Raw genomic sequence first — 27,968 nt, forward strand, 5'->3', positions numbered from 1 at the left:
AAGCAACTCAGTGAGACCCTGTCTCTAAATAAAATACAAAATAGGGCTGGGGACGTGACTCGGTGGTTGACAATCCCCATCACCAAAATAAATGAACAAATAAACAAATGTGATAAAAAAGAAAATTCAGAAAAGTTTACTCTACCTTTAAAGCCATAAAATCAATAATTTATCTCAACCAAAATCAGAGCATATCATAATTAAAATTAAAGTAATTCACATTCAAATAAAAACTTGAGTGTTAAAAATTTTAGTTTATCTAAACTTTGATTTGAAATTTGCTAAAACCAATTTTCAATAGAAAAGAAAACTGGTATTCTTTCAGGTTCCATTTTAACAAAATATTCATATTTGTTAAATTTTTACCTTAGAGAAAAAAGAAATATTACTTTGATTGCCAAAAGCACTAAAGAGTAATACAAATAAAAGTGCCTAGGTTTTAAAAAGTGAATCTTCAAAGTTACTTACATGGTACCTATAATACCACTTTAACTTTTTAAAATCAATTTAATATTAAAATAAGTTTATGCAGTTCCATTCATTCAGCAAACAAAAATATTTTTATTACCAACCCCAAAATTATAGATCAATTTTATTTTTAAACAACGAATTCTCATACATGGGTTTTTATTACATGTAACTAAAATAAAGGAACAAAAACATCAAAAGATCAAATTATAAAATAAATTAGGCTAAAACTAAATATTTCATTGGATATTTCTGACTATAAAATTAATTAAAAACTTTGGACAAGACCTTTAGTCCATATAAAATTAGAAGCACAGACCACATTTTGGTTTTAGTGTTCTATTTCATTCAAAAAGCAGGTATTTTATCTCATGGGAAAGCAGCAAAATGAAAATTGTGATTTTTGTAACTATGTCATTTTATAAACTCATATTCACTAAAAGATTAGTGATTATTACACAAGATAAAAAGAACATGGGTCTGTATTCAGTCGAAGCAGCCAGATAGCAGCGATTTCCAACATCTCCAGCACAGTTCTCTAGTACAACACCCTGCATTTCACCCTAGAGGAGGAATGTTGGCAAAGATCTTTACCACATGGAAACTGCTCTCTTAAAGCTGCTGGGCCCTGAAATTTTATTCAGCAGTTTGAAATCAATCCACCGCTTTCCTCACTCGCCCTACCACTTGGGGCTAATGCACAGGCACGAACACCTATTGAGGAAAACCACAAAAAACTTCAAAACGGCTGTAACGGTAGGCTTTTCCCCCCACATATTATTTTAAATATTATTTGCTAAAGTGTGATGTATCTAATAATCTTAATAAATGTAAAGGACATTTCTAATGTGTTTAAGTTCAGTTACCTTGAACAATTAATTTTTAACAATTATTTTCATCTATCATTACATTACATAACTTAATATTGAGGCAGATAAGAACTGGGTGTTACAAAACTCACAAACTCATTTTATTCTTAATTTTCAATCACTGGATTTTTGAGAAATTGGCATCTATAATGTAGCATCAGCAACTCTGTATGATTCTGAAGTTACTTAAGAAATAATCTCAAATATCTGCCCACCAGATAAAATACACTGGTGAATCTAAAAGAATCCTTTCCAGTATGTTCCCCAAAGTTCCTTGATTAAACACTGCATTTTCTCTAGTCTACAATACTATTGTTGCAGTTTTCATAGTTTAAACTGAAAAGACCTTATTATTAATTAAAAATAGTGATAATCTATTAAATTTACAAAACTCTATATTCTGTAAGTATTAATGACTACATGATATGAAATTAAGATTTAAGTTTTAAATTTTTTCTAGGAACTTGTTTCAAAAAGCAAAATCAAGAGTTCTTATAAAGCAGCAAAGTTGAAATATGATATTTTTAACTCACATGAGACAGATCTTGGGTCTTCATTTAACTATTTCTACTACAGGTATCCTAAAAATATTTCATTGTATACAAGTACCTCTATTGAAGGCACTTAATTATTAAGAAACTTAAATTATCAACCTCTCTTAAATCTTTGATAGACAATAAATAAAACTTTCTAAAACTATTTTTCAGAATGTTTACTGATACATGCAAACTGCTAGTATCTAATTAAAGATCACTAAGGGTTAAATACTTGTTCTCTGGCCCCTACTGCGTACACTCTGCCAAAACATCCTCTAAGCTTTTAAATATTGCTTCGATGGTCTGCATTTTTATTTCCAGGGAAAAGCAGAGTTTTGTCCCACAGTCTGCAGGCCACTGGTTTATTAACTTCCAGTCACCTTGATTTCTGCTGAAATGAAGACTGTGCAGTCTACACTGCTCCTGTTACTGTTCATGCCTCTGACAGAGCCAGCACCACCAGCTCAGCAGGACTCAGGCATCACCCATGAGTATGGAACAGATAACTTGGAAGAAACCATATTTAGCCAAGATTATGAGGATAAATACCTGGATGGAAAAAATATTAAGGTATTTTATTTCTATTCTAAATTTACCTTCTAAAATAGTACCCATTTAAATATACATTTTGTTTTTCTTCAATTTATCTGATAAAGTAAGGGGAAATGAAAAGCATTTTAAATGGTTAAAAGTAATTCATAATAATTGTCCCCTGAGATTATACTTTTAGAACATGCATGACTTCCAAATTAATAAATACTACTTATAGTAACCAAATAGCTGCTATAGTAAACAAAAAATAAAATTTAAGGGAAACTAAACTTTAAAGATGATCTCCGACCAGTTGCAATTTATATATTATGTTATTCAATGCCCTATATTTGCATATTTTACTGCCTAAAAAATAAATTAATGAGAATAAAGATGAATTCTTAGCTTAGTTTATTATTTTGGGAAAAAATGGTTCAAGGAAATGACCAGAAGAGCACTGGTTATGTCAACTACACAAAGTACCAAAAATTGAAAAACAAATTCATAGGGGCTTTCTTTTAAATCAGTTTTAGCAGTTTAGACTCTATATCAGTTTGCAAGGATCTGCAACTGTTATTGAGTTAACATTCTACAAGGAGAGTTTCTATAACACATCATTCACATCTCACCTTCAAGCAATGTAATTATTTGTGGTTTTCTTGGCACACAAAAATGAATATTGGTTAAGGAAAAAGTTACATAGCACATAACTATCTGTTGCCCATTGTATGCGTCATACACACATACACACATACAATGGAAAACCAGAAATGTAGCCAAAAATATAATAAAATTGGTTGCTGGATAAGTTCTTCTCTGCTATAAACCAGAGGGTGAAGATTTTAAGACTGACTAGTTAAATTACTTTTCTTTTCGCACAGAATAAGCAAATGTTAATACCATTGTTTCTTTCTTCTAATGCAGTTAAGTTGATATACTGGTATTATTTTTGTCCATGATTATGACAGAAAATATTGGTATTTCCAGTCATAGTTACAAATTAAAAAAGAAGCGGCACCCCATCATAATATAAGCTAAATATAAGCAATTGGCTCACTTGGATAATTTGAATCCATCAATCAATTATAAGAACACTTTCAAATTCCCTGATTCTTAAAAAGTTTAGAGATAACTTTCTCTCTGCTTCTTCTCGTTACAGGGTTTTAGCAGTTTTTCAGTCTCAACATGTAGACTAAATTTTGTGGAATGGAAGAGAATTCAATGGGACAGGGGGTAGGGGAGGCAGCCAGCACAGATGAAAAAAATGAAGACCAAGGAAGGCAAGGCCAGGAGTGATGACTGAGATAAAGTGAAGCACACTTACAACGAGTGGAAAGAATAGGACCCCACATAATATGCTACACTTCAATGGCTGAAAACATACTCTCTGAGAATAGAGGGGAAGGTCAATGTTAGGGACTCCAGTTCCCCAGAGTTGACAGCTTAGGCCAGTGGTTTGAGTACCACAGAAGGCCAGAATAAAGGGGCTCTGAAGGTCAGGGCTTCAAGGAGACATGTAGGTAATTAAAGGTTCAACCCTAAAAGAGACAGAAGAAGCTTACACAATACTTCACTCATGTGGCTTCAGGGAGCTCTGGTGCACCTCTTGCTCAAAATGGTAGAATCTGATAAGAGGAACTAAGACAAGAACCACATGAAATAGTTTCACCTCAAAAAAACTGTCATTCCCATTTGGAGAATTCTCTCCAAGTTTCCACTAGGAATTTCAATGGATTCAACATTTACTAAGTACTGAGTTCAGCCATTGCAAATACAAAAATAAAAAAATAATCTGGTTCTTTTACTCCAGGAGCTCACAGTCTAGGGTAAAAACACATTTATATTATAATGTAATAAATTATGAAATGAAATTATGTAAAAAATGCTAACAGAACACAAAAGAAATTGTGATTATGAGAAGATAAACACTCTCTGTGACACCTGGGTTGACAGTCAAATTTAGACCTCATCACACCTGATAACAAACTATTATTTCTCCAATAGGAAAATATGATAATACCTGATGAGAAAAGTCTTCAGGTACAAAAAGACGAAGCTGTAACATTATTACCCCCCAAGAAAGAAAATGATGGTAAGTACAAATACTCTATAATCTAATTTTTTCTAAAAGAACCTTTAAAAATAACTGCAGGAACTTTATCTTATAGTAATAAAAAAATTACCTCAAGATAACAGTAAATGTAAACTGAAATTTTAGCTCCAGTGGTAAAGACAAGCAAATTATTGGGAGTGCAATCATTTGTCACTGCACACTATGAATGAGAATATGGAACAGGAGCATTCAAGAACAACCAAAGCTTAGTCCAAGCTTACCATCTGCAGAATGTATGTTTATACCCAAATGAAATCAATTCCAGAAATACTTAAAGATTGATCATTTCCTGAATACAATGCACAGCCTCAGGGTAAGGTAAATAAAATGTAATTCTTGGCTTCAAGAAACTCACCGAAGAGAAATGGCTCTTTTTATAATTAACTAAAATGTCCATTTCCATTAAACTAATAGAGAACTTATAGTAAAATAAGTTCCATTTAATAGTTCCTATGTATTCCGTTTATCCCTGCTCTAAAACAGAACATTATTTCATACAAAATCATGAAAAATACACATTAATTTCTATAATGCTACAATAAATTTAAAATGAACCAAGCAGAAAATACATCTTAAAGTACCTTAGGAAAAGCAGACTTGGACAAATGGTCATTCCTTGTTCTTAGATAGGATGACTCAATATCATAAAAATGGCAGTTATCTCCAAGTTCACTAAAATTACTAAAAACTTATAAAAGCTGGAAAAACAGATTCTAAAGTTCATATGGAAAAACATGCACAAACACAGGGGGAAGCACTGAACAATGTCTGGTATATGCAGAATGAGACCTACCACACATTAAAACATATTATAATTTAAAAATTGTGAATCCTAGTGCATGAATAGATAGAAATGTAGCACACAGTACCAACTTAAATCACTGACACAAAAATGGTACTTTTAAAAAACTGAGGCTGGGGCTGGGGCTGGGGTTGTGGCTCAGTGGTACAGCACTCGCCTAGCAGGTGCGAGGCCCTGGGTTCGATCCTCAGCACCTCATAAAAAATAAATTAAATAAAGGTATTATGACCAACTACAACTAAAAAATAAATATTTTTTAAAAAACTGGGGCTGGTAAAACTACACATCCATTTGAAAAGGGATATAATTAGATTCATATGTTAGACAAAAACAAAAAACAAAAACCATACTCCAAGTAGATTAGGGATCCAAATGTTTATGATGAAAATACATGCACTAGATGGCACCCTGTGTGGAACATCTCAAAGTTCAGATATATTAACAGAAAAGATCATTACATTTGATTCCATTAAACTTTTGCAAGCTGGGAATGATGAGATTCCAACAGCAATGGGCACACCCAGAACCGAGATCTTGGTTTCTAATACCATTCTGCACTAAAAAGAACCAGTACTTTTTGAAGAGAGAACTCACTTTAGGATTGAGGTAGGGAAAATGCAAGATTTGTCTGGGACATCTTTCTAGGCCAAAAAATAAAGACTTTCTCAAAGAATAATAGATGTGTATAATATTTTTTAAAAATTCATCAAAATGTATGAAATACACAAGTAAATATGTAGAAAATATATATAAGTCCTATACACTGAAAGTCAGACAATACTATTGAGAGAAATTAAAGAAGATTTAAATATATGGAGAAATATATTGTGTTCAAAGTCTGGAATACTTAATAACAATCAAGATATCAATTTTCCCCAAACATAAATGCAACTCAACACAACTCCAATCAAAATTCTAACAGGCTTTTTCAAGATTTTATTTTAAATTAAAAGCTGTGTCTAAATTTGTATGGAAAAAGGCACTTGTAGTGGCATATGCCTTTAATCCCAGCAACTTTGGCAGTTAAGACAGGAGGATAACAAGTTTGAAGCCAGCCTTGGCAACTTAGCAAGATCCTGTCTCAAAATAAAAATAAAAAGGGTTGGGGATGTAGCTCAGTATATGAGTGCCCCTGGGTTCCATACCTAGTACAAAAAATAAAAAATAAAATTTATATGGATATACAAAGCACCTATAATACTCAAAACAATGTTGAAGAAGAATAAAGTTGGAGAATTTATACGACATCATAGCAAGACTTATAAAAGTACAAGAATCAAGATATTGTGGTATTAGTGTAAAAATAAAATTTTAAAAACATCAATGGAACAAAATAAAAATCCAAGGGTTTATACAATATGGTGAACCAGTTTTTGAAAATGTGCCAACACAAATCAGTGGGGGAAAGGTTAATGTTTCCCCAAAATTATGTTGAAATACCAACAGCCATAACAGAGAAAAAAAGATATTAACCTTTTTTATTACCATATTTACCATAAAAGTTAACTGAAAATGGACCAGTGCCTAAATGTAAAGAGCTTAAACTATACAACTTGTGGTGGTGGTGGGGGAGGATTAAAATCTTAGTGATTGTTGTAGTTTGAATCTAAAAATGTGCCCCCAAAATTCATGTGTTAAAGATAGCTTCCCAAGCTGATGGCACTATTAGGAGGGATGGAAACTTTAGGCAGTGGGGCCTAATGGGAGGGATTTAGGGGTGTGCCCTTTGAGGGTATATTGAGACCCTGGGCCCATCCTCTTTCTCTGCTTCCTGGAGACTATGAGGTGAGCAGCTCTGCTCCACCACATTCTCCCTGCCATGATGTTCTGCCTTGTCATAGACCCAAAAGGAATTGTGCCAACAACTGACCATGGACTGAAACCTCTGAAACTGTGAGCCAAAAATAAATATTTCTTCAAGTTGATTCTCTCAAGTGTTTTGCCACCATGACAGAAAGCTAACACAGGGACTACCAAATAGTTCATAAAAACAATAGCAACAACAAAAAATATGTATATAAAGGAATCATTCATTAAAATTTAAAATATTTGTATTTCAAAAGACACTGACAAAAAATAAAAAGACAAGTTACAACTGAGGTAAACATTTATAAAACATAAATGTGACAAATGACTTATATCTAGAATACATAATCCTACAAGTCAATAATTGTACAAAAATCCAGTTAAAAAATAAGCAAAACATATGAATAGACACTTTACCAAGGAAAATTTGTGGATGTCAAATAAGTGCATAAAAAAATGTTCAATATTACTTGTGATTAGGGAAATGCAAATTACATAATGACATACCACAACACACTCTACTTGAAGGCTAAAATTAAAAAGACTGACCATATCAAATGTTGATAAGGATATACAGCAACTAGAGTTCTCATACATTGTGGTGGAAATGTTAAAAATGGCATAGTCCCTTAGAAAATAGTTGAAGACTTTCTTCAAAAGATAAAACTTACACTCATAATACAATCCAGTCATTCCATTTCTTGGTATGTACTTGAGAAATGAAAGAATTAAGTCTACAAAAATCTGTGTGTAAGTGTTCACAGAAGCTTTCTTAAAAATGGCCAAAACCTGACCCAAATGTCTATAAGAGCCGATGTACTGATTGTATACACTTAGACAACGAAATAATAATAAAGAGGAATGAATCACTGATACACTCAACAATGGTTGAATCTCAAAATAACTATGTGGAGTGAAAGAAGCCAGACAAAAGAATATATAGCGAATTATTCTTTTTTTTTTAATTTTTATTGTAGGTTGTTCAAAACATTACATAGTTCTTGATATATCATATTTCACACTTTGATTCAAGTGGGTTATGAACTCCCATTTTTACCCCATATACAGATTGCAGAATCACATCAGTTACACATCCATTGATTTATATATTGCCATACTAGCGTCTGTTGTATTCTGCTGCCTTTCCTATCCTCTACTATCCCCCCTCCCCTCCCCTCCCCTCNTGTATAAATGCCAAATTTTTTTAATCCATTCGTCTATTGAAGGGCATCTAGGTTGGTTCCACAGTCTTGCTATTGTGAATTGTGCTAAATTATTCTTTTCTTATAAAATTCTCCTAAATTCAAAGTAATGAAAGCAGATCAGTGGTTGCTTGGCAACAAGAGTGGGAGAAAGCTCGCCTGGCATGCGTGCGGCCTGGGTTCGATCCTCAGCACCACATACAAACAAAGATGTTGTGTCCGCCGAGAACTAAAAAATAAATATTAAAAAAAATTCTCTCTCTCTCCCTCCCACTCTTTCTTTAAAAAAAAAAAAAAGAGTGGGAGAAAGGTATTATAAGGGGCATGAAAAAATTTGGGGGTGGGGATGGATATATCAATTGTCTCAATTAGAGTGAAAGTCTTGTGGGTACATACATATGTCAAATACAAATTGTACAATTTAAATATTTGAATTTACTCAATTAGCCATAAAAAATTGTGGGAGAAAAAGCTTAAAAAAAAAAAAAGCCGGCTAATCCATGACAATTTGATTATTAAAACAAACATGATGGTAACTGATTATGACTCATGAATAGAAAATCCATGAATTCATATTGATATAAAAAATAAATAGGAAAAGAATGGTCCACTTTACAGCAGAACACCAACTAACAAAAACATAAGGGATGATGCAATTAGATACTCGCTACTTGGCAACTATCCTAATAAGGAATGAGTCGGGCCTGGAACAGTGGCACATGCCTGTAATCCCAGTGGCTCAGGAGGCTGAGACAAGGGGATCGTGAGTTCAAAGCCAGCCTCAGCAATGGTGAGGCATAAGGAACTCGGTGAGACCCTGTCACTAAATAAAATACAAAATAGGTCTGGGGATGTGGACCAGTGGTTGAATGCCTGAGTTCAATCCCTGGTTCAAAAAAAAATCATTCAGTTAAGAATTATTGATGCATCCTAAAACAGTGGATAAAAGTTTGACAACACATCAAATTTTTTTTTGTTTTTGTCTCAAAGTACTTTTCCAAAAGATATTATTAATTACAAGATGAAAAATAGTAACCTTACAGAGTGAGAAACATGGCAGACCCATTTTAGCCATATGACCAAAAACATTATCAGGAATGAGACAGATACCAAGTGTCTCCTGATACGCAACACTGAGGACACAACGCCATTTTCAAGGTATTCCAGCCAAAAAATGAAATTCTCAGACAAACCCTAATACAAAGAAATTCTGCAAAATAAATGTCAGGGGACAGCAGGGGATGGAGGGTTTTCACTCTTCAAAAATGATACAAAAAACAAAGACTAAGGAACTGCTCCAGGTTAAAAGAAAAAGGTGGGATAAATAAATGCAATCAACAAGTTGGGGCACAAATAACTTCCCAAGTTACCCCGAGGCAACTCAAGTAGAATTCAGACCTGGTATCTGAACAGTGCCTGTGATGACTTCTAATTTTCAAATTAATATTTTGCTCATTCAACTAGTGATTTCTAAAGACTTTAGTCACTGTCACCAATCTGAAATAAATTTATAGATTTAAAATTTTTTTAGACCTTAAAAATTCTAATTATCAAGCACAATGTAGGTCACTGGCTACCATTACTAAATAAATATGCTTACTACTATCATCTATGATTCTGTCAAATACCTTTTCAAATTAATAGTAACATTTTTAATACCAACAATTTTAGCACTAGAGGCTAAATATTTTCAAACTGCTTTTTATACTTTCATGACTTTGTTTCCCAATTTAGAAATGCCCACGTGCCTCTTATGTGTTTGTTTAAGTGGCTCTGTGTACTGTGAAGAAGTTGACATCGATGCTGTACCACCCTTGCCAAAGGAATCAGCCTATCTTTATGCACGATTCAATAAAATTAAAAAGCTGACTGCTAAAGATTTCGCAGACATGCGTAAGTTAAGTTTAAATATGATAGTAGTACTAACTCCTATAAAGAAGTTTGTACATACTTATAGCCTGCCACATATGGAGTTGTCACAAAAATGACTGGTTTGTTGGTAAATATTCTTTCCACTCTGACTTTCTCTGTCATCTTTCTTTACTGGTGATTGATGTCTGTGTCGACAGCCTAACAAACGAACAGCAGTAATTTTTCAACCCTCATAACTCAAGATCCACTTTGCAGACTGAGAGTATAGCTCAGTGGCTGAGAGCTTGCCTAGCATGCATCAAGCTCTGGGTTCAATCTCCAGAACTTCTAAAAAGAAAAAGGAAGGAAGGATGGATCCATTGCTTCAGATAGTGAGCACCATCAACATAACTACAATACTTCTCTAACCATAATGTTTTATATTCCACCTTTTCTGTGAAAGCACAGGAACTGCTTTTCTTCATTTTAACTCATGTTTTACAAACCTGGCTATATATTAAAAATATCTGGGCAAGTATTTTTAAAATACTAATACAAAGCTGTATTTCCCAGAGGTTCTAATCCAGGATGTGGCAGAGGCCAGGCATCATCATTAAAAAGAACCAAACTTCTTTGTTGCAAATAGTGGCATTTAACTTTCCCAGGTCATTAATGATGTTAAACTCCTGGATTCCTATTAAACCTTAACCCAACAAGGGTGTTATCATTTGTATAGCAGAAGGCTCTACCTCTTCAGTATAAAACCTCATTGGATCATTGATTTCTTGTCAGTTTCTTAGACTCTGTAGCTCAGTGGTAGAGTGCTTGCCTAGCACATGCAAGACCCTGGGTTCGATCCTCAGTACCACATAAAAATAAATAAATAAAATAAAAGGTATTGTGTCCATCTACAATTAAAAAAATATATATATATACTAAAAAAATCACACACACATAGGAATGTGCACTGACCTCATTATACATTTACTGTATTAACTATAACTGCATTCATGCTGCCAGTAGTATCTCCCAACTGTGGAATGAAGTACATTTCATTCTCATGATTTGGGATCCCTTTTTTGCAAATTAACCTACTTGCTAATGTCTTTTTGTAACCTCCAAATCAACACACACGATACTTTCGTGATCATTAGCAGATACAAATGGAGCAGCAAAAAAAAAAAATTGAGTTATTTAAAATGAGCATCCCCAGCTGAGGCTGAACAAAGCAAAACTCTCTTCTGATTTCAACTCTCATACTGTAAATAAATGCTTATTCAGTCTATTTAGTGACATGTTTTCTGTAGTTTTATCCTTTTTATTGATAATTTTACTGTTGAAAAGAGCCCAAGACTAGTGCTGCAGTGCTCCATAGCATTTCTAAGTGCAGGAAGGCTGTGATATGCTTTACAGAGAAAATACATGTGCCCGATAAACTACATTCAGGCATAAGGTAATAGTGCAATGTTAATGAGCCAACATTGTACATTAAACAAATTATCTTTAAATAAAAACACATAACAGCAGCAACTGGTTGACAAAAATAACTGATTAAAGGCTCATGGAAACCTAACCTTGTAATTCCCCTAGGAGCAATGGTTCAGTTTTCATTAATTTAATATTTGTAGCAACATTATAGAGATGACTATTGTGGCCTGGCACAGTGGTACATACTTGTAATTCCAGCTACTTGGAAAGTCAAGGTAGGAGGAACACAAGTCTAAAGCCAGCTTCAGCTAGTTGGCAAGACCTTGTCTCAAAATTTGAAAATTTAAAAAGAGCTGGAAATGTGCACACCAGGCGTGGTTGTGCACACCTGTAATCCCAGAAACAGGAGGATTGTGAGTTTAAAAGCACTCTTAGCAACTTAGTGAGGCCTTAAGCAACTCGTTAGACCCTGTCTCTAAATAAAATATAAGGGCTGGGGATATGGCTCAGTGGTAGAAGACCCCTGGGTTCCATTCCTAGTACCACAGGGGGAGGAGAAAAACTAATATGAATGACTACCAACTGTATTTCTCAATCATCTTGGAAAAAGTGATATGCACATACATATGCACACTGAATTTCTCAATCTCTCAATCTGCATGACTGTTACAAATCAGGAAACACTTAAGTAATAAGGCTTAGAGAGATTAAGGTAACATACCCACAATTACAATGCAATGTGCTGGCCAAAAATTTTTTTCAAAAGCACTAATTACATGATTCCAGTCAATCTAATGTTATGCTTACTTCCCATGATTTGCAATAAGAATTTATTTCAATCTGCCTATGCATCCTGAGAAATTCAAATAGAGAACTATGGAAAGACTACTTAAAATCTCTTCCAAACCTGAGATTCTTGGACTGCAGTTAGACAAAGCATTATCGTTAGACACAAAGAGATATTCGGTGTTCAACAAAATTCTACTGATGCAGCTTGAGATGTATCACATAGTAGAGATTGACGCAAGACCTGAAGTTCAATTCTTAGCACCATCCACACAAATGATAACAACAGTAAACTTTCCTGAGCAGACACTCTAGTAGGCACTAAAGAAAAGATGTGATCCGTTAAACAAATGCTTTCTTCAGGCAACAACAAGATTTTTTTTTTTCCCCCTCAAGCTAACTTAAGAAGACTTGATTTTACGGGAAACTTGATAGAAGACATAGAAGATGGTACTTTTTCAAAACTTTCTCTGTTAGAAGAGCTTTCGCTTGCTGAAAATCAACTACTGAAACTTCCAGTTCTTCCTCCAAAGCTTACTTTATTTAATGCAAAATACAACAAAATCAAGAGCAGAGGGATCAAAGCAAATACATTCAAAGTAAGTATTTCATCATATGGCTGAACACAGTATCAGCGATTAAAATATCAAAAGAGAGAGAAACTTTGGTCAGTAATTCTGTTTTGATTACTTATTTTTTCTTTCTTTCTTTTTTTGAAATGCTCTTGCTATCTTGCCAGCCTTGAACTACTGGGTTCAAATGATCCTCCTACCTCAGACTCCAGAGTTGCTGAGATGACAGGGGTGTGACACCTCATGCAGATTTTGTTTGGATGACCATTTAAGACTATTTTGATGAAATAAATGAAGATATTTCTTTCATAACAAAGAGCCATTATACATTATACAATGTATAATGTGTCCATAAATGTATAGTCTCTTGAAAAATGTTAAAATATTTCACTTCTCTTCCCTTTTTGTTTATATTTAAGATCTCCTTTTTCAATTTTAAGAGAGATTTTAAAGTTAGATCAGAGTTCCTGATATGTTTCTGATTAGGAACTCAGAAGTTAAGAGGCTTTTAGCAGACTTTTTAAAAGCATACTCACTTCTTAAAACTTGTAATTTCAAGATATAAATTTAAGTAGGGCATCTTTGAATAATTGGCGTACTAAAGACTTACCAGATAATCAACATTTCATTAAAAAACAAAAAAATGTTGAGCTGGGCACAGTATCACATGCCTATAGTCGATATTATTTGGAATGCTGCAGCAGGAGAATCATTTGAGCCCAGGAGTTTAAGGCCAGCCTAGGCAAGACAGTGAGACTCCTTATGGGGGCAGGGGGTGAGGAATGTTTCAAGTACTTGTGGTTTTACACATATAGAGAGGATTCATGACAACTTGAATGAAAATGATAAATTTGGCCTTTTTGTAGCTTTGCTAAATGCCCTAGGATTATAACAGATACTAGTAAAATAAGGTTACTATAATTCACATAAATGAGACCCACTGGGAATATAGGTGCTTGTTACCCATATGTTGGAAAAGCAGGATGCTTTTACAAAGGAATTTAATAGTACAGAAAAGAATTAGCAAGATCTGATACAGAATGCATATCAAAGTTAAGGTAAAACAGCAATATCTAGGAAAACTATAGTATATAATTATACACTTTAATGAGTTAGTGTTCACGAAGAGTAACCCAACATGAATTCCTTATGGAAAAAGCCATAGCAAGTTAAGTGTTTCATAAATTGCTTCAGGAAACATGTTGCTCAACATACATCTGTTAGGTGTGACTGCTTCACTACAAGTTGGTGGAGTTGAAATGGGAAGCTTCAGAAGATCAAGAGAGGTTAGGACAGCATCAGGATCCAAAAAGCAATTTCCCACAGTAAGTGAACTCATTAAGCTGTTTCCAGGACAAATTCAAAGGGCCCAGAAAGATCATGGCATCAAAGCTTGGTATTCAGAGATGAGATGAATGGACAGAAACTTGAGGTAAGAAGCAGAGCTTTGCTGGTCATCATAAAGGCCATAAAGGACCAAAATACACTAGTTGTGAAGCCAAACAGTGATGACCAAAACAAGAAACTATCATACCAAGCATATGTACTATTGATATGTGTTCATACCAATATTCTTTTATAGAAATTGCTTGAATCCAGTGAAGGAATACACAAACCTCAATAACACTCCAACTAAATTTTCCTTTCAGAAATTGAATAATCTCTCCTTCCTCTACCTGGACCATAATTCCCTGGAATCTGTGCCTCCTAACTTACCAGAAAGTCTACGTATAATTCATCTTCAGGTATAATTGCTCTTATTACAATCTCTGGCTTTGAGTACCTATGGGTCATTCTTAAAATTCACTGGGAAAGTCACTTGTAAATTACGGTTAGATGACTACGGCAGTGCAATAGCTCAATGTTCATCAAAAGTATTAATATTTAGTCAAATGAACCTTCCTGCCCAGAAGCTGAGATTAGAACCAGATCAGCCACTGGTTACACCCACTACAGGTGTAAAGAATGCTCTTAAGTGGAATTTGTGTCCAATGTACACTTGGCATCTCTTAGCTAATCTTAACACATGGACTTACAGTGAGGGGGCACTGGGACCTCTAATTCATGTCTCTTTCTCCAAACAGGTAAACATTTCTAAGTACAACATCAAGTAGGGAATGCAAAAGTGAAGGAGGAATGAAAACAAAAAACTGAAATTGTTTTTTCAGAATCCTAAGAATTCCAACTTGCGTTACTTCCTTAGAGAATACCTAAGGACACAGTACATTTTTGGAAGTGACACTCTAGAATAGGATACTTTCTCCATTTAATATAAGCCTATTTACATTCAGAACTTTGTGCTACACAAAAATTACTTTTTAATAATTGATAGTCTATTCTTCCAAAATATCATTGTACACTTAAAAAGGGGTGCTCAGACTGCACAGTTTTATTATCATGAGATACACTTTTTTGAAAAAATATTCCATGGGATCCTACTACATAGCAACAGATGGTTGATTTCAGATTTATGATCAATTTTTATTTCTTTTGTTTTTCAGTTTAACAACATAACTTCAATTACAGATGATACATTCTGCAAGGCTAATGACACTCGTTACATTCGGGATCGGATCGAAGAGATTCGCCTGGAGGGCAACCCAATCATCCTGGGAAAGCATCCAAATAGTTTTATTTGCTTAAAAAGACTACCTATAGGGTCATACTTTTAATCACTATCAATACAGCTTGTAAGCTAAAGTACACATACATATAATCTGTCTAAACATTTTCTAAAGGATCATAAATACAGGTTTAATATTAACTTTTTATCCCACTGAGATGGAATTTTATGTTTTAAACAAAGATTTGAACAATCTTACATAACTGAATCTCTAAGTTCAAAGTAATGTAATGTGAAAATATTTAAATAGCACTAGAAAACCCCTCTTGATTACACTAGACTACCATTTAAAAGGCATGTTTTTATATAAATAGCATTTGGATGTTATTACTCCCCTTACTAATAAAGGAAGAGAAGAAGTCCAAGAAACTTTCAACTGTCTTTCCTGTCCTTTACTGTATCTCAAAAACATTTAAGGCAGATTTTCCAAAAACTTCAAAAAGCTAAATGTTCCCAGTGATCTCCAATGTTTTTTCTTTTATGATTCATCATTATTTATTATGAAGTAGGAACTTTGATTTCTTCCCGTCAAGGCAGCTATTTTAGCTATATTTTCACTTAGTCTAAGAAAAAAGAGATAGTCTCATGCTTCAGCAAAATTTTCCAAAAGTAGAATTTTATTCTCTGATAAAGACCTAATATAGAAAGGTTCACAGTGTTCTGCTTTGTGGTTATACAATTAAAATCTTAAATAGTAAACATTTTTCTTTTATATAAATATTAACATTCTAAGCCTACCATAAAACATTTAAAAAGTCAAGCAAGTTAAAACCAGTAAGCTTCTAAGAAAAATCAAATCTATCCCATTTCTCAGAGAATAAGATTCCTCCACTGTACAGATTTTCAAATATGAAATAATAGCAAAATATTTTCTTTTTACATTATAGGAATGAGGGTCTCATAAATAAATTTGTTCAAAGATGAAAAAATGAAAACAAAATGTCTTCTGTGGGGTCACTGAACACCATGTGCCACCTGCCCAGACATACACACATTCACCCAAACAAACTGAAAATTCGTAGCAAAGCTTCTCAGCAACATTCTCATGTTTTAGAAACATGAGTCTGATCTGTATACGTAAAAGTACCAATGACATTTCCATTATAAATTATACATTGGAATTGGGTATGTCTTTATATTATACTATTCCCGGAACACTTACTTATTTCCATTAAAAATTTTTTTAATATATTTTCTTTTCTTTAAAATATATTTTTTTAGTTGTAGTTGGACACAATTGATTTTATTTATTTTTATGTGGTGCTGAGGATCGAACCCAGCACCTCACACGTGCTAGGCGAGTGCTCTACCACTGAGCCACAACCTCAACCCCTACTTATTCCCATTTTTAACCATTTACTTGTTTTTTCCCCTACCTAGAATGACCCTTCCCACATTTGTCTAGGTAGATGCCAAAATAAAACTTTTTCATTTAAGCATCTGTGATGTCTTAAGGCCACGATTGCTAATCTAATAATGCTTATTAACTTATTCATTGATTGTGGTAATTGATGAGCATAGGTATTTTGTGTGTTTACCCCATTTCTCTGTGACTGAATGCTCACTGAAAAGCCTGGACACCACTTTATCTTCTAAGAAGCCTAGCACAATATCAAGCACATTGGAATTAAACATACAATAAATATTGTAAAATCCACCCAAACAGAAGGGTTCTATTTTATTTGGAAAATAGCCATCTTTAAACTATCATAATCATGAATAAATCAATGAAAATAAACTATAACTGTATCCAGGAATACACACCTAATAAACAAGGGCTTGGTGAAAAGGCTGAGTTTAGGGAGGTGTTAAGTTTCTAGTTTTCAGAAGAATGATTTTTTTTCTATATTCTTTTCATAATAAAACATACTGAGAAAAGCACCACGAAATAAATCACACATTAAAGAAAATTAAGTCTGTAGTTAATCTGAATTAATGAATTTTCTTAAACAAATAATTTTGGGACTTCTAGATAAGAAGATATAACATTGTATCTTCATCTACACATCCTTAAAATAAAAATACAAATTATACCACCGAGAAGGTAAAAGCAGAAATAATAAAGTAAAAATGAGATTCCATTATATTATGTAGATGTTTCATTCTTGATAATAAGAAAAGAGGCTTAAAATTAAAAATGATTTACTCCTTACAAATACAATCTCCAGATTCAAAGCAATTCCTATGAAGGCCACAATTTTTTTTTTTCAGAAATAGAAAAATTCACTCTAAAATTCATATGGGAGCTCAACAGACTGCAAGTAAACAAAAGAATATTGAAGAGAAAAAAGGGAATTCTCACACTTCCTTAATTTCAAAACTTACTATAAGCTATAGTCATCAAAATAATGTGATACTGTCATAAATACAGATATATAACCAATAAAATAGACTAATGAGTCCAGAAATAAATACTTAACATATGGTCAAATGATTTTCAAAAGGGGTATCAAGACCACTCAATGGAGAAAGGACAGTCTCTTCAACATAAGCTGCTGGGAAAACTGCATACTCACATGCAAAAGAATGCCTTACCTTACACCACAAACAAAACTTAATCCAAACTTAGTGCAGTGACACATGCTTGTAATACTAGTGGTTCTGGAGGCTGAGGCAGGAGGATCTCAAGTTCATTCTATTTATTTATTTACTTAATTTGTACTTTTTAAATATATATGACAGTAGAGTATATTTTGACAGATTATACATATATGGAGTATAATTTATTCTAATTAGGATACCATTCTTGTGATTGTACATGATGTGGAGTTTCCCTAGAGGTGTATTCATATGTGAACATAGGAAAGTTATGTCCAATTCATTCCACTGTCTTTTCTTTTCCCATCCCAACTCCCTTGCCTTCATTCTCCTTTGTCTAATTCACTGAATTTTATTCTTCCCCTCCTCCACTTATTGTGTTGTTATATACACATATCAGAGAGAACACATGATCTTTGGATCTTGGGATTGGCTTATTTCACTTAGCATGATAGTTTACAGGTCCATCCATTTACCAATAAAAATCGTTTTTAAGGTTGAGTAATATTCCACTGTGTATACACACCACATTTTCTTCATCTGTTGAAGGGAAACTAACCTAGTAGGTTAGCTATTGTGAGTTGTGCTGCTATAAACATTGCCAATACAAAAAATCGTTACAAAAGCAGGCATTGTGCAAAATCATGTGGGATGATAAAGATTAAGTCTTCAGATGCAATGAAAAGAATCACATGTTCATTACACAGATCATTTTATTTGTTATATAGAGATATAAAACATTAAAATAGAATGACTGGTAAACACTGGGCAGACAAATTTCAGATTTGTTCTTTTCCCAAGGATGTCATGGACTTCAGAGCCAGGAGACTACTTGGAATCAAATCTTGGCTCTGCTGCTTCCTTTTTTTTTTTTTTTAATTTTTTCTGGTGTTCTTTTTAGTTATACATAACAGTAGAATATTTTGACATATTATACATAAATGTATAACTTCCCATTCTGTGGTTGTACATGATGGGGAGTTACAATGGTCATGTATTCATATACTAACATAAGAAACTTATGTCCAATTCATCCACTGTCTTTCCTATTCCCATACCTTCTCCCTTCCCTTTATTCCCATACCTTCTCCCTTCCCTTTATTCCCTTTTGTCTAAACCAAAGTACCTCTATTCTCCCCCCAACCCTTATTGTGTGTTACCATCCACAATATCAGAGAGAACATTCGGCCTTTGGTTTTTTTAAGATTGATTTATTTCACCTAGCATGATAAGTCTCCAGTTCCATCCATTTAACTGTAGAGGCCATAATTTCATTCTTCGTTATGGCTAAGTAACGTTCCACTGTGTATACGTACCACATTCTCTTTATCCATTTATCTGTTGACAGGTACCTAGATTGGTTCCCTGGCTTAGCTATTGTGAATTGAGCTGCTAAAAACATTAATGTGGCTGTGCCACTGCAGTATGCTGATTTTAATTCCTTTGGGATAACTGGGTCAAACTATGGTTTCATTCCAAGTTTTCTGAGGAATCTCCATGCTTCTTTCCCGAGTGGTTGCACCAGTTTGCAGTCCCACCAGCAATATATGAGTGTACCTTTTCCCCCACATCCTCACCAACATTTACTGTTATTTGTATTCTTGATAATTGCCACTCTGACTGTAGTAAGATGAAATCTCAGTGTAGTTTTGATTTGCATTTGTCTACTTGTTAGAGATTTGAACATTTTTTTTATATATTTGTTGACCGATTGTATTTCTTTTGCTGTGAAGCATCTATTCAGTTCCTTTGCCCATTTATTGATTGGGTTATTTGTTTTTCTGGTGTTAACTTTTTTTGAGTTTTTTATATATCCTGAAGATTATTGCTCTATCTGAGGTGGAAGTGGCAAAGATTTTAGGAGAAATACAAGTTCAAAGCCGGCCTCAGCAACTTAGTAAGGCCCTAAGCAACTTAGTAAGACCTTGTCTCAAAATAAAAAATAAAAAGAGGGGCTGGGGTTGTAGCTCAGTGGTAGAGCACTTGCCTAGCTTGTATAAGGCACTGGGTTCAAGCCTTAGCACCACATAAATAAAGAAATAAAGAAATAAATAAAAGCAATGTATCTGTCTACAACTAAAAATAGAAAAAGAATTGAAGTATGGACAGTTCAATAAATAAATAAAAAGAGCAGAGATGTGTCTCAGTGGTTAAGTGCCCCTGGGTTCAATTCCTGGTACCACAAACAAACATATAAACAACAACAACAACAAAAATATCAAAAAACAAAAAAATCAAATACATAGCCTTCAGAGCTAAATTATTAAATTTTGAAAAGAAAACAGAAATAAATCTTTATGACAATTAATATAGTAATAGTTTATTGAATAGGACACAAAAAACACAGGCCATAAAGAAACATGTGAGAAACAGTTTTTTATGAAAATTAAAAATTTCTGTGCATTAACGCTCCTTGGTCTATACCCAAAGGACTTAACAATCAGCATACTACAGTGACGTAGCCACATCAATGTTTATTCCAGCTCAATTCATAATACCTAAACTATGGAGCCAACTTAAATGTCCTTCAATAGAAGAATGGATAAGGAAAATGTGGTATATATATTCAATGGAATACTATTACTGAGCCATAAAGAAGAATGAAATTATGGCATTTGCTGGTAAATGGATGGAGTTGGAGAATATCATGCTAAGTGAAATAAACCAATCCCAAAAGACCAAAGGCCAAATGTTTTCTCTGATATGCAGATGCTAATTCACAATAAATGGGGGGGAGGGGTACTAGAGAAGAACAGAATTAACTTAGATTAGGTAGAGGGGAGTGAAAGAAGGGGAGGAAGGGGATACATGGATAGGAAGAATAGTAGAATGGTACAGACATTATTACCTTATGTATATGTATGACTGCATGACTGATGTGATTCTACAACATGTACAATCAGAAAAATGAGAAATTATACTTCACCTATGTATGATATATCAAAGTATATAAATGCATTCTATTGTTATGTATAACTAATTAAAACAAATTTTTTAAAAAAGAAAGACACTGTCTTCATCCAGAGAAAGAAACTACATATATATACATATATATGAGAAACCAATTTCTCCCATCCATGTATGTATGTATGTGTGTATATATATATATATATATATATATATATATATATATATATATATGAAACTTTACAATTCAACAACAACAAAAAAATCCTAATTCAAAAATGGAAAAAGAACTTACCCATTAAATATACTAATGGCTAAGAAGCACAAGAAAAGACATTAGCATTGCTAATCTACTAGGAAGAGGCAAATCAAAACCACAATGAGATATCACTACATACCTATTAGACTATTAACAAAACAAAACAAAAAATCAAACAAAACAAAACAAAAAAACAGAAAATACCAAGTGTTGGAGAGGTTTTGGAGAAAGTGGAACCCTTATATTGGTTAATAGGATGTAAAATGGCAGAGCTGCTGTGGAAACCAGTTTGTGATTCGTCCAAAAATTCAACTTAGAACTATCCTATGATTCAGCAATTCCATGTCCAGATAAATACTTAAAAGAATTCTAGGCAGGGACATTTGAAGAGATATTGGTACATCTATGTTCAGAGCCACATTATTCTAACAGCCAAAACATGGAAACAACCCAGGTGCCCATCCACAGACAAATGGATAAGCAAAACGTGATACATCCACACAAGAAATATTAAGCCTTAAAAAGGAAACCTGAAACATGCTGCAACATTGATAAACGATGATGTGAACTAATCCAGACAAAAAGTCAACTCCTCTTGTATGAGGTACCTGGAATACTCAAATTCACAGAACCAGAAAACATAAAACTGGTTACCAGGGGCTGGGGCAAGGAGGGAATGGGAACTGATGGGTACAGAGTTTCAGTTTTGGATAATGCAAAATATACAGAGAAGATTAATGGTGATGGCTGTAGAAAAAAAAAAATCAATGCTTTTTTCAATCCTAGTTATATTATCACCAGCAAAAGCCAGCTCATGGAGTGCTCTATCCTCCATAGAAACAACATACCAATCATACTTCTTCACTTGCCTGGAGAGCAGCTAGAGTCAAAACAGCTTAGGAAATGGGGACCACAGCTCACAGTTACCATCAGCCACTCCGGAGCATAATGAAACAGCAATACTGGGTGACTCATTCACTACCTCAACTGCCAGCAAATCTCCCAGTCATTATATTTTACCAGTTGTGAAACACAGATATTTAATTGTCCTGGCACAAGACTACATATAAGAAAATATAACAAAATCATGAAAACACCTCAAGGAACCATAGTATGGGAAATGACCATGTTTCATTCTGAAGAAAATCCTCTGCCTGACAAATTTTATTAGCTATGCCAAAGAGAATAAATCTTATAATAATAGTAAAAAAGGAATAGAGCCCAAAATAAAGAGGAGTTAGTATCAATCTTAAAAACAACAGTCATGACCATTAGGCTTTTTAAAAGGAACATGAACCTTAAAATTTTATGTTGACTCTTTCACAGGTGGTTTTTGTATGATTCACCGCTGTCAATAATGTGATACCATCAAGCTAAGAAAGACCTGAATGATTACTGAACAGCCAAACAATTCTGGTTACACCCACAAAACAAATAAAAACAAGTGCTTTAAAGTCTCTCCACCAGCCCAAAGACGCATTACTTCACAAAACAGACTTCAATATTTAAACTAAAAATGTGCAAGAATTAAGAGGTTCAAAATACAGTCTGGATCAGGAAGTTAAGATTATAGTACTTCATGACAAGCCTGCTCTGACTGTATTTTTTAGTAGAATTTATTATTTTATTTCAAGTACCCTTGAAAGACTGATTTTTCAAAATGTACATCTTAAAATACATTAAAATTTTACTCTATTTCTTTCAAAACATCCCACAATATAAATTAGTCACTAGCTTATACTGAAGCTTCTTCTCAATTTATTACAAAGAACTGCAAATTCCTGAAGTCAATGGAAATATTTTCTCTTCTTTGAAAACTTTGAGAAAACTATGCTATGACTGAATCTCCAAATTTACAACCAGTTTCATTTTCCATATATGTTTAAATTCAAAGACTTTAAACTTTACCTTGAAATGTTTAAATGTGCGCTTACGACACTTGTACCACTCCACAAAAAAATGCAGGCTTCGGAAGAACATGAATAAATCTCTTTTTTCTTCAGCTCTGTAGAAATAAGAGTATGATTAATAAATACTATTAAATGATAGACCAAATCTAGCTTTACTTCTTATTCTTCCTTTTTATGTTCTATGCTAACACTAAAAAAGTACTGGATATACTTCTACATACTAAACCTTGAACTTCTGCATGTTTTTCACTCTATGATTGCTACTATCTCAGACTGAAATGCCCTTTCCAAATGTTTAAGTCCTATCAATCTTTCAAATGCCATATTATCCAAGAAATCTTATTTGATGAATATGGTACAATAAGGAATAGTTAAGAATTTATGTTGGGCTGGGTGCAGTGGTGCATACTTCTAATTCCAACAACTCAGGAGGCTGAGGAAGGAGGATTGCAAGCTTGAGGACAGTCTCCACAATTTAGGGAGACTTTGTCTCAAAATATAAAAAGGGCTGCAGATGTAGCTCAGTAGTAAAGTGACCCTGGGTTCAATCCCCAGTACGAAAAAAAAAATATTTATGTGCCAGTTTAGGGCACAGTTTAGCCACATTAGTAAAGGGATGGACCTGGACTAGCGAGACCTCCAGGAAGAAAGAGTACTGACGAGTGAGCTCAATCACATGGCCAATAATTTAATCAATCATGCCTATGTAAACCCAAATAAAAACTCTGAACCTAGGAGCTCAGTGGAACCTCCTGACTGGGGAACATTTTGATTTGCTGGGAGGGTGATATGCTAGATTCTACAAGAAAGATGTCTATCCCCAGCCCCTTGCCCTTCCTCTCACAGCCACCAGCTATGTATGTACTGCTTCCATTTGGTTGTTTCTAAATTTTAACCTTAATAATAAAATGGTAATTATGAGCATAGTGTTTTCAGCAAGCTCCTCATGGTTTTAGCAACTATTGAACCCAGGGGCCTAACAGGAACTCCTGAATTCATAGCCTATCAGTTATTAATGCAGGTGGACCCTAAAACTTGGAGCTGGGGTCTAAAAGGAGGCAGTCTTGTGAGGGACCTTGCCCATAACCATAAGTGTCACAACTAAACTATACTGCATAATTCCTGCAACACATATCCTATTCCCTAATAGCTATAAATAATTTCATTTCTTTCCCTATGAGCTCCCATAGAAATCTGTCTTAATTCACCTAATACTTTATCTATTGTAACACTGTCAGCCACATAAACTATGAGCAAGTTGGGGCCAAAATCTGTTAGTTCAATTTATTCATTCACTAAATAAATGGTTGTTGGAATCGAGTTCCTGCTCAAGCTATAATGGAGTAAGCACATCAACTGAAAAGCTCCCATTAACTGTAACTGAAAACACTGGACACACAGAGAAAGCAAACATGAGAAGATCTGAAATTTTGGCAGAAAAAAAGCAGAATTGGTAGTATTCTGGAATCTAAGAAAGACCTGATGATGAATTCCTTGGAGTTTATTTTTGCCTCCTATATATACCAGTTTGGATACTTGAGCTGCCTGTAACCCAGAACTACCAAAGGGTGCAGATAAAACTACAACCACAAGAAGTTAGGGAAAGACCACTCCCTTTAGCCAGCAGAGGGGGGCATTGCAGAATGGAACCCTAATACTGCATTCCTTTGGCTCCCAATCAAACACTGAGTGGGGCATGAAGCCTGTCAACTGGCTCTGTCAGCAATAAGCAAAAGCATGTTGGGCAGTTCCTTCCCTTCCCAATTGGGTGCTGAGCTGAGGAGACTGTGAAGGAAACTGAGTCAGTCAGCCCCCACCTGACATCCAAGAAATCTAACACCGAGCAAATATGAGCAAAGAAAGGGTGCCATTCCTATAGCCCAAAGTATACTTGTGACATGCTGCACAGAGGGGGTGCTCTGCCACTTTTCCTCACTCTACACTAAGCAGAGAAGGGCCAGAATCAGGAGAAACCTAAAGAAAGGGATCCTTTACCTGTTTTAATGAAGTCCTGGAATGACTACATTTGTCTCATACACAAAACCAACCAGAATCTACAAAGCAAAACTACTGAGTACTGATCTAAGGTGCAGAGTATCACCCAGCATCCTCATCAGCCCCAAGGCAGTATATGAGTTAACAGACAAAAACAAGACATTTGAACTTCATACCATGAAAGTGGGCCACAACATGTTTTTGAATAACATGCATTGATAAGGACAACAGCCAAAATGGCAAACAAAGTAGAGAGCATTAAAGGCCATTCCACCCCAGAAATATAAAATCCACAGCATGGCTGTCAGAACTAGAACTCAGGCAGAGAGCAGAAAGTTTACTGCAACCAAGAAAACACCTAACCAGGAAAAGAGCAACGGAAACAGGGTAGGACAGCTTTGTAGCATTTTAACTTGCCCTTTCCACAACTCCCACCTTGCACTCTTGAAGATAGTGTGCCACTTTACTGATGTGAGATCCTGAATTGATAACCATAAAAGGGACCATATTCCCAAGGAACTGTTGGTCTTTTTTGACTTGTCTGTGGGTTCTCTAAGGACTAACTTAAGAGGTCTGTGTAAGCAGAAGAAATTTCTAAAAAATACAGAAGGGTAAATGAATAAGTTTTCACTACCCAGAATAAAATAACGGTGGATGCAAACAACAGATATGTCAAAAAACAAGGTAGGAAAAGAGTGGGAGTGAGCATCTTTGAGGAACAAGGACTCTGAAAAGAGCCCAAGTAAACCAGGAAACTTGAAAGTTACATGAACGCCTGGGGCAGGATGCATGCTCAGAAGAGACCTGGGAAAACCATAAGCCTTCACCTCTGGCTGATCCTTAAGGTAAGGACTAGGCTAAGGCAGAACACTGAGAATCCTGGGTAAGCAATGAACCAGTGTTCCAACATAGAATCAAATGCAAAGATGAGAGATTACACGTGTTCACATTTTTTCCTTTTTGCACATCGTAATATTAAAAATTTCCACTACTCAACAATAATAAGAAAAACTAAGCATGCAAATAATTAAGAAAGCATGGCCCACTGACAGAAAAAACAAATTAATAGAAACTTTTGCTAAGATAACATAAATTGGAATCACTAGCAAAGATGTTCTAAATAACTATCTTAAATATGTTTAAAGAACTCCCAGAAACCAAAAGAATAATGTGTAACATCAGTGAAAAGGAAACAATATATAGAGAGAAATAATAAGGAAGGAAAAAAAATAGACATTTTAGAATTGAAAAGTATAATAACAAAAATTTAAAACCCACTAAAGAGCTTCAATAGTGGATATAGATAATCATAAGATTCAGCACAATAAACATAGGTCAAGTAAAATAGTTTAAAATTATCAGTGGGTGCAGTGGTGCATGCCTCTAATCCCAGCAGCTTAGAAGGCTGAGGCAGGAGAATTGCAGTTTTGAGGCCAGCCTCAGCAACTTAGGAAGACCTAGTCTCAAAATTCAAAATAAAGAATAAAAAGGGCTATGGATGTGGCTCAGTGGTTGAACACCCCTTGGTTTAATTCCTGATACAAAAAAAAAAAAGAGGTTAAAATTACCATAGCTCAAGTTATCCAGCTCAAGAAAAGAATAAAGAAAATAAACAAGCCTAAGAGATTTGGGGGGCACCAAAAAGAATACCAAAATACATATAACAGAGTTCACAGAAGGAGAGCTAAGAAAGAAAAGATCTCAAAGCAATCTCAAGAAATAATGGTCAACTAGACAAAGGTGCCAAAAACACACACTGGACAAAAGACAGCCTCTTCAACAAATGGTGCTGGGAAAACTGGAAGTCCATATGCAGCAAAATGAAACTAAACCCCTATCTCTCACCATGCACGAAACTCAACTCAAAGTGGATCAAGGACCTGGGAATTAGACCAGAGAACCTATGCCTAATAGAAGAAAAAGTAGGTCCAAATCTTTATCATGTCAGATTAGGTCCTGACTTAACAAGACTCCTAAAGCACAAGAAATAAAAATCAAGAATCAATAAATGGGATGAATTCAAATTAAAAAGCTTCTTCTCAGCAAAAAGAAATAATCAATGAGGTGAAGAGACAGCCTAAGGTATGGGAGCAAATTTTTACCACACATACATCAGATAGAGCACTAATCTCCAGGATATATAAAGAACTCAAAAAACTTAACACCAAAAAAACAACCCAATCAATAAATGAGCTAAGGACCTGAACAGACACTTCTCAGAAGAAGATATACAATAGATCAACAAGTATATGAAAAAGTGTTCAACATCTCTAGTAATTAGAGAAATGCAAATCAAAACTACTCTAAGATTTCATCTCCTCCCAGTCAGAAGGACATTCATCAAGAATACAAGCAACAGCTCTTCAGTCTCGGGACTAAGTAACGGTGACATGGCTAAACACACTAAGAAATTCGGAATCGGCGGTAAATATGGGACCCGCTACGGTGCCTCCCTCCGGAAAATGGTGAAGAAAATTGAAATCAGTCAGCACGCCAAGTATACTTGTTCCTTCTGTGGCAAAACCAAGATGAAGAGATGGGTTGTGGGGATCTGTCACTGTGGTTTCTGCATAAAAACAGTGGTTGGTGGTGCTTGGACCTACAACATCACTTCTGCTGTCACAGTCAAGTCTGCAACCAGAAGGCTGAAGGAACTGAAAGACCAGTAGAAAGTTCTACCATATAGCAAAATTGTGGCTTGTTGTAAATTATATTCACTGGATGTTCTGATGTGAATTGCATTAATATTGCCCTTTCAAAAGAGATTTGTAA

The 27,968-nt window shown here is 34.6% G+C and overlaps 3 protein-coding genes across 3 annotated transcripts in view; 2 read left to right on the top strand and 1 right to left on the bottom strand.

Moving 5' to 3' along the window:
- Nucleotides 1-27,968, bottom strand: part of LOC107159670 (centromere protein P) — a 227,944-nt gene that overhangs the window by 159,990 nt on the left and 39,986 nt on the right. The window contains exon 5 of the mRNA XM_048800516.1: nt 23,200-23,296. Coding sequence (XP_048656473.1) covers nt 23,200-23,296 — 97 coding nt within the window. The remainder of the gene's footprint in view (nt 1-23,199; nt 23,297-27,968) is intronic.
- On the top strand, nt 59-27,880 carry LOC107159671 (60S ribosomal protein L37a-like). The gene is made up of 4 exons (XM_015506274.2): nt 59-62; nt 9,717-9,728; nt 10,993-10,994; nt 27,556-27,880. The coding sequence occupies exon 4, from the start codon at nt 27,587-27,589 to the stop codon at nt 27,863-27,865; it is 279 nt and encodes a 92-aa protein (XP_015361760.1). The 5' UTR covers nt 59-62; nt 9,717-9,728; nt 10,993-10,994; nt 27,556-27,586; the 3' UTR covers nt 27,866-27,880.
- Ogn (osteoglycin) lies at nt 1,077-15,956 on the top strand. The gene is made up of 7 exons (XM_015506272.2): nt 1,077-1,224; nt 2,195-2,443; nt 4,409-4,496; nt 10,062-10,220; nt 12,789-12,991; nt 14,614-14,709; nt 15,466-15,956. The coding sequence occupies exons 2-7, from the start codon at nt 2,270-2,272 to the stop codon at nt 15,634-15,636; spliced, it is 891 nt and encodes a 296-aa protein (XP_015361758.1). The 5' UTR covers nt 1,077-1,224; nt 2,195-2,269; the 3' UTR covers nt 15,637-15,956.

This window comes from Marmota marmota, unplaced genomic scaffold, assembly GCF_001458135.2.
Source record: "Marmota marmota marmota unplaced genomic scaffold, marMar, whole genome shotgun sequence".
Lineage (NCBI taxonomy): Eukaryota > Metazoa > Chordata > Mammalia > Rodentia > Sciuridae > Marmota > Marmota marmota.

What these genes read in the sequence shown, in the direction of transcription:
- Ogn (XM_015506272.2), top strand. Translation starts at nt 2,270, where the DNA reads ATGAAGACTGTGCAGTCTACACTGCTCCTGTTACTGTTCATGCCTCTG. An exon ending in CCCCAAGAAAGAAAATGATG is followed by an intron (nt 4,497 to 10,061) that starts GTAAGTACAAAT and finishes TTCCCAATTTAG; the next exon opens with AAATGCCCACGTGCCTCTTA. An exon ending in TAAAGATTTCGCAGACATGC is followed by an intron (nt 10,221 to 12,788) that starts GTAAGTTAAGTT and finishes TTCCCCCTCAAG; the next exon opens with CTAACTTAAGAAGACTTGAT.
- LOC107159671 (XM_015506274.2), top strand. Translation starts at nt 27,587, where the DNA reads ATGGCTAAACACACTAAGAAATTCGGAATCGGCGGTAAATATGGGACC.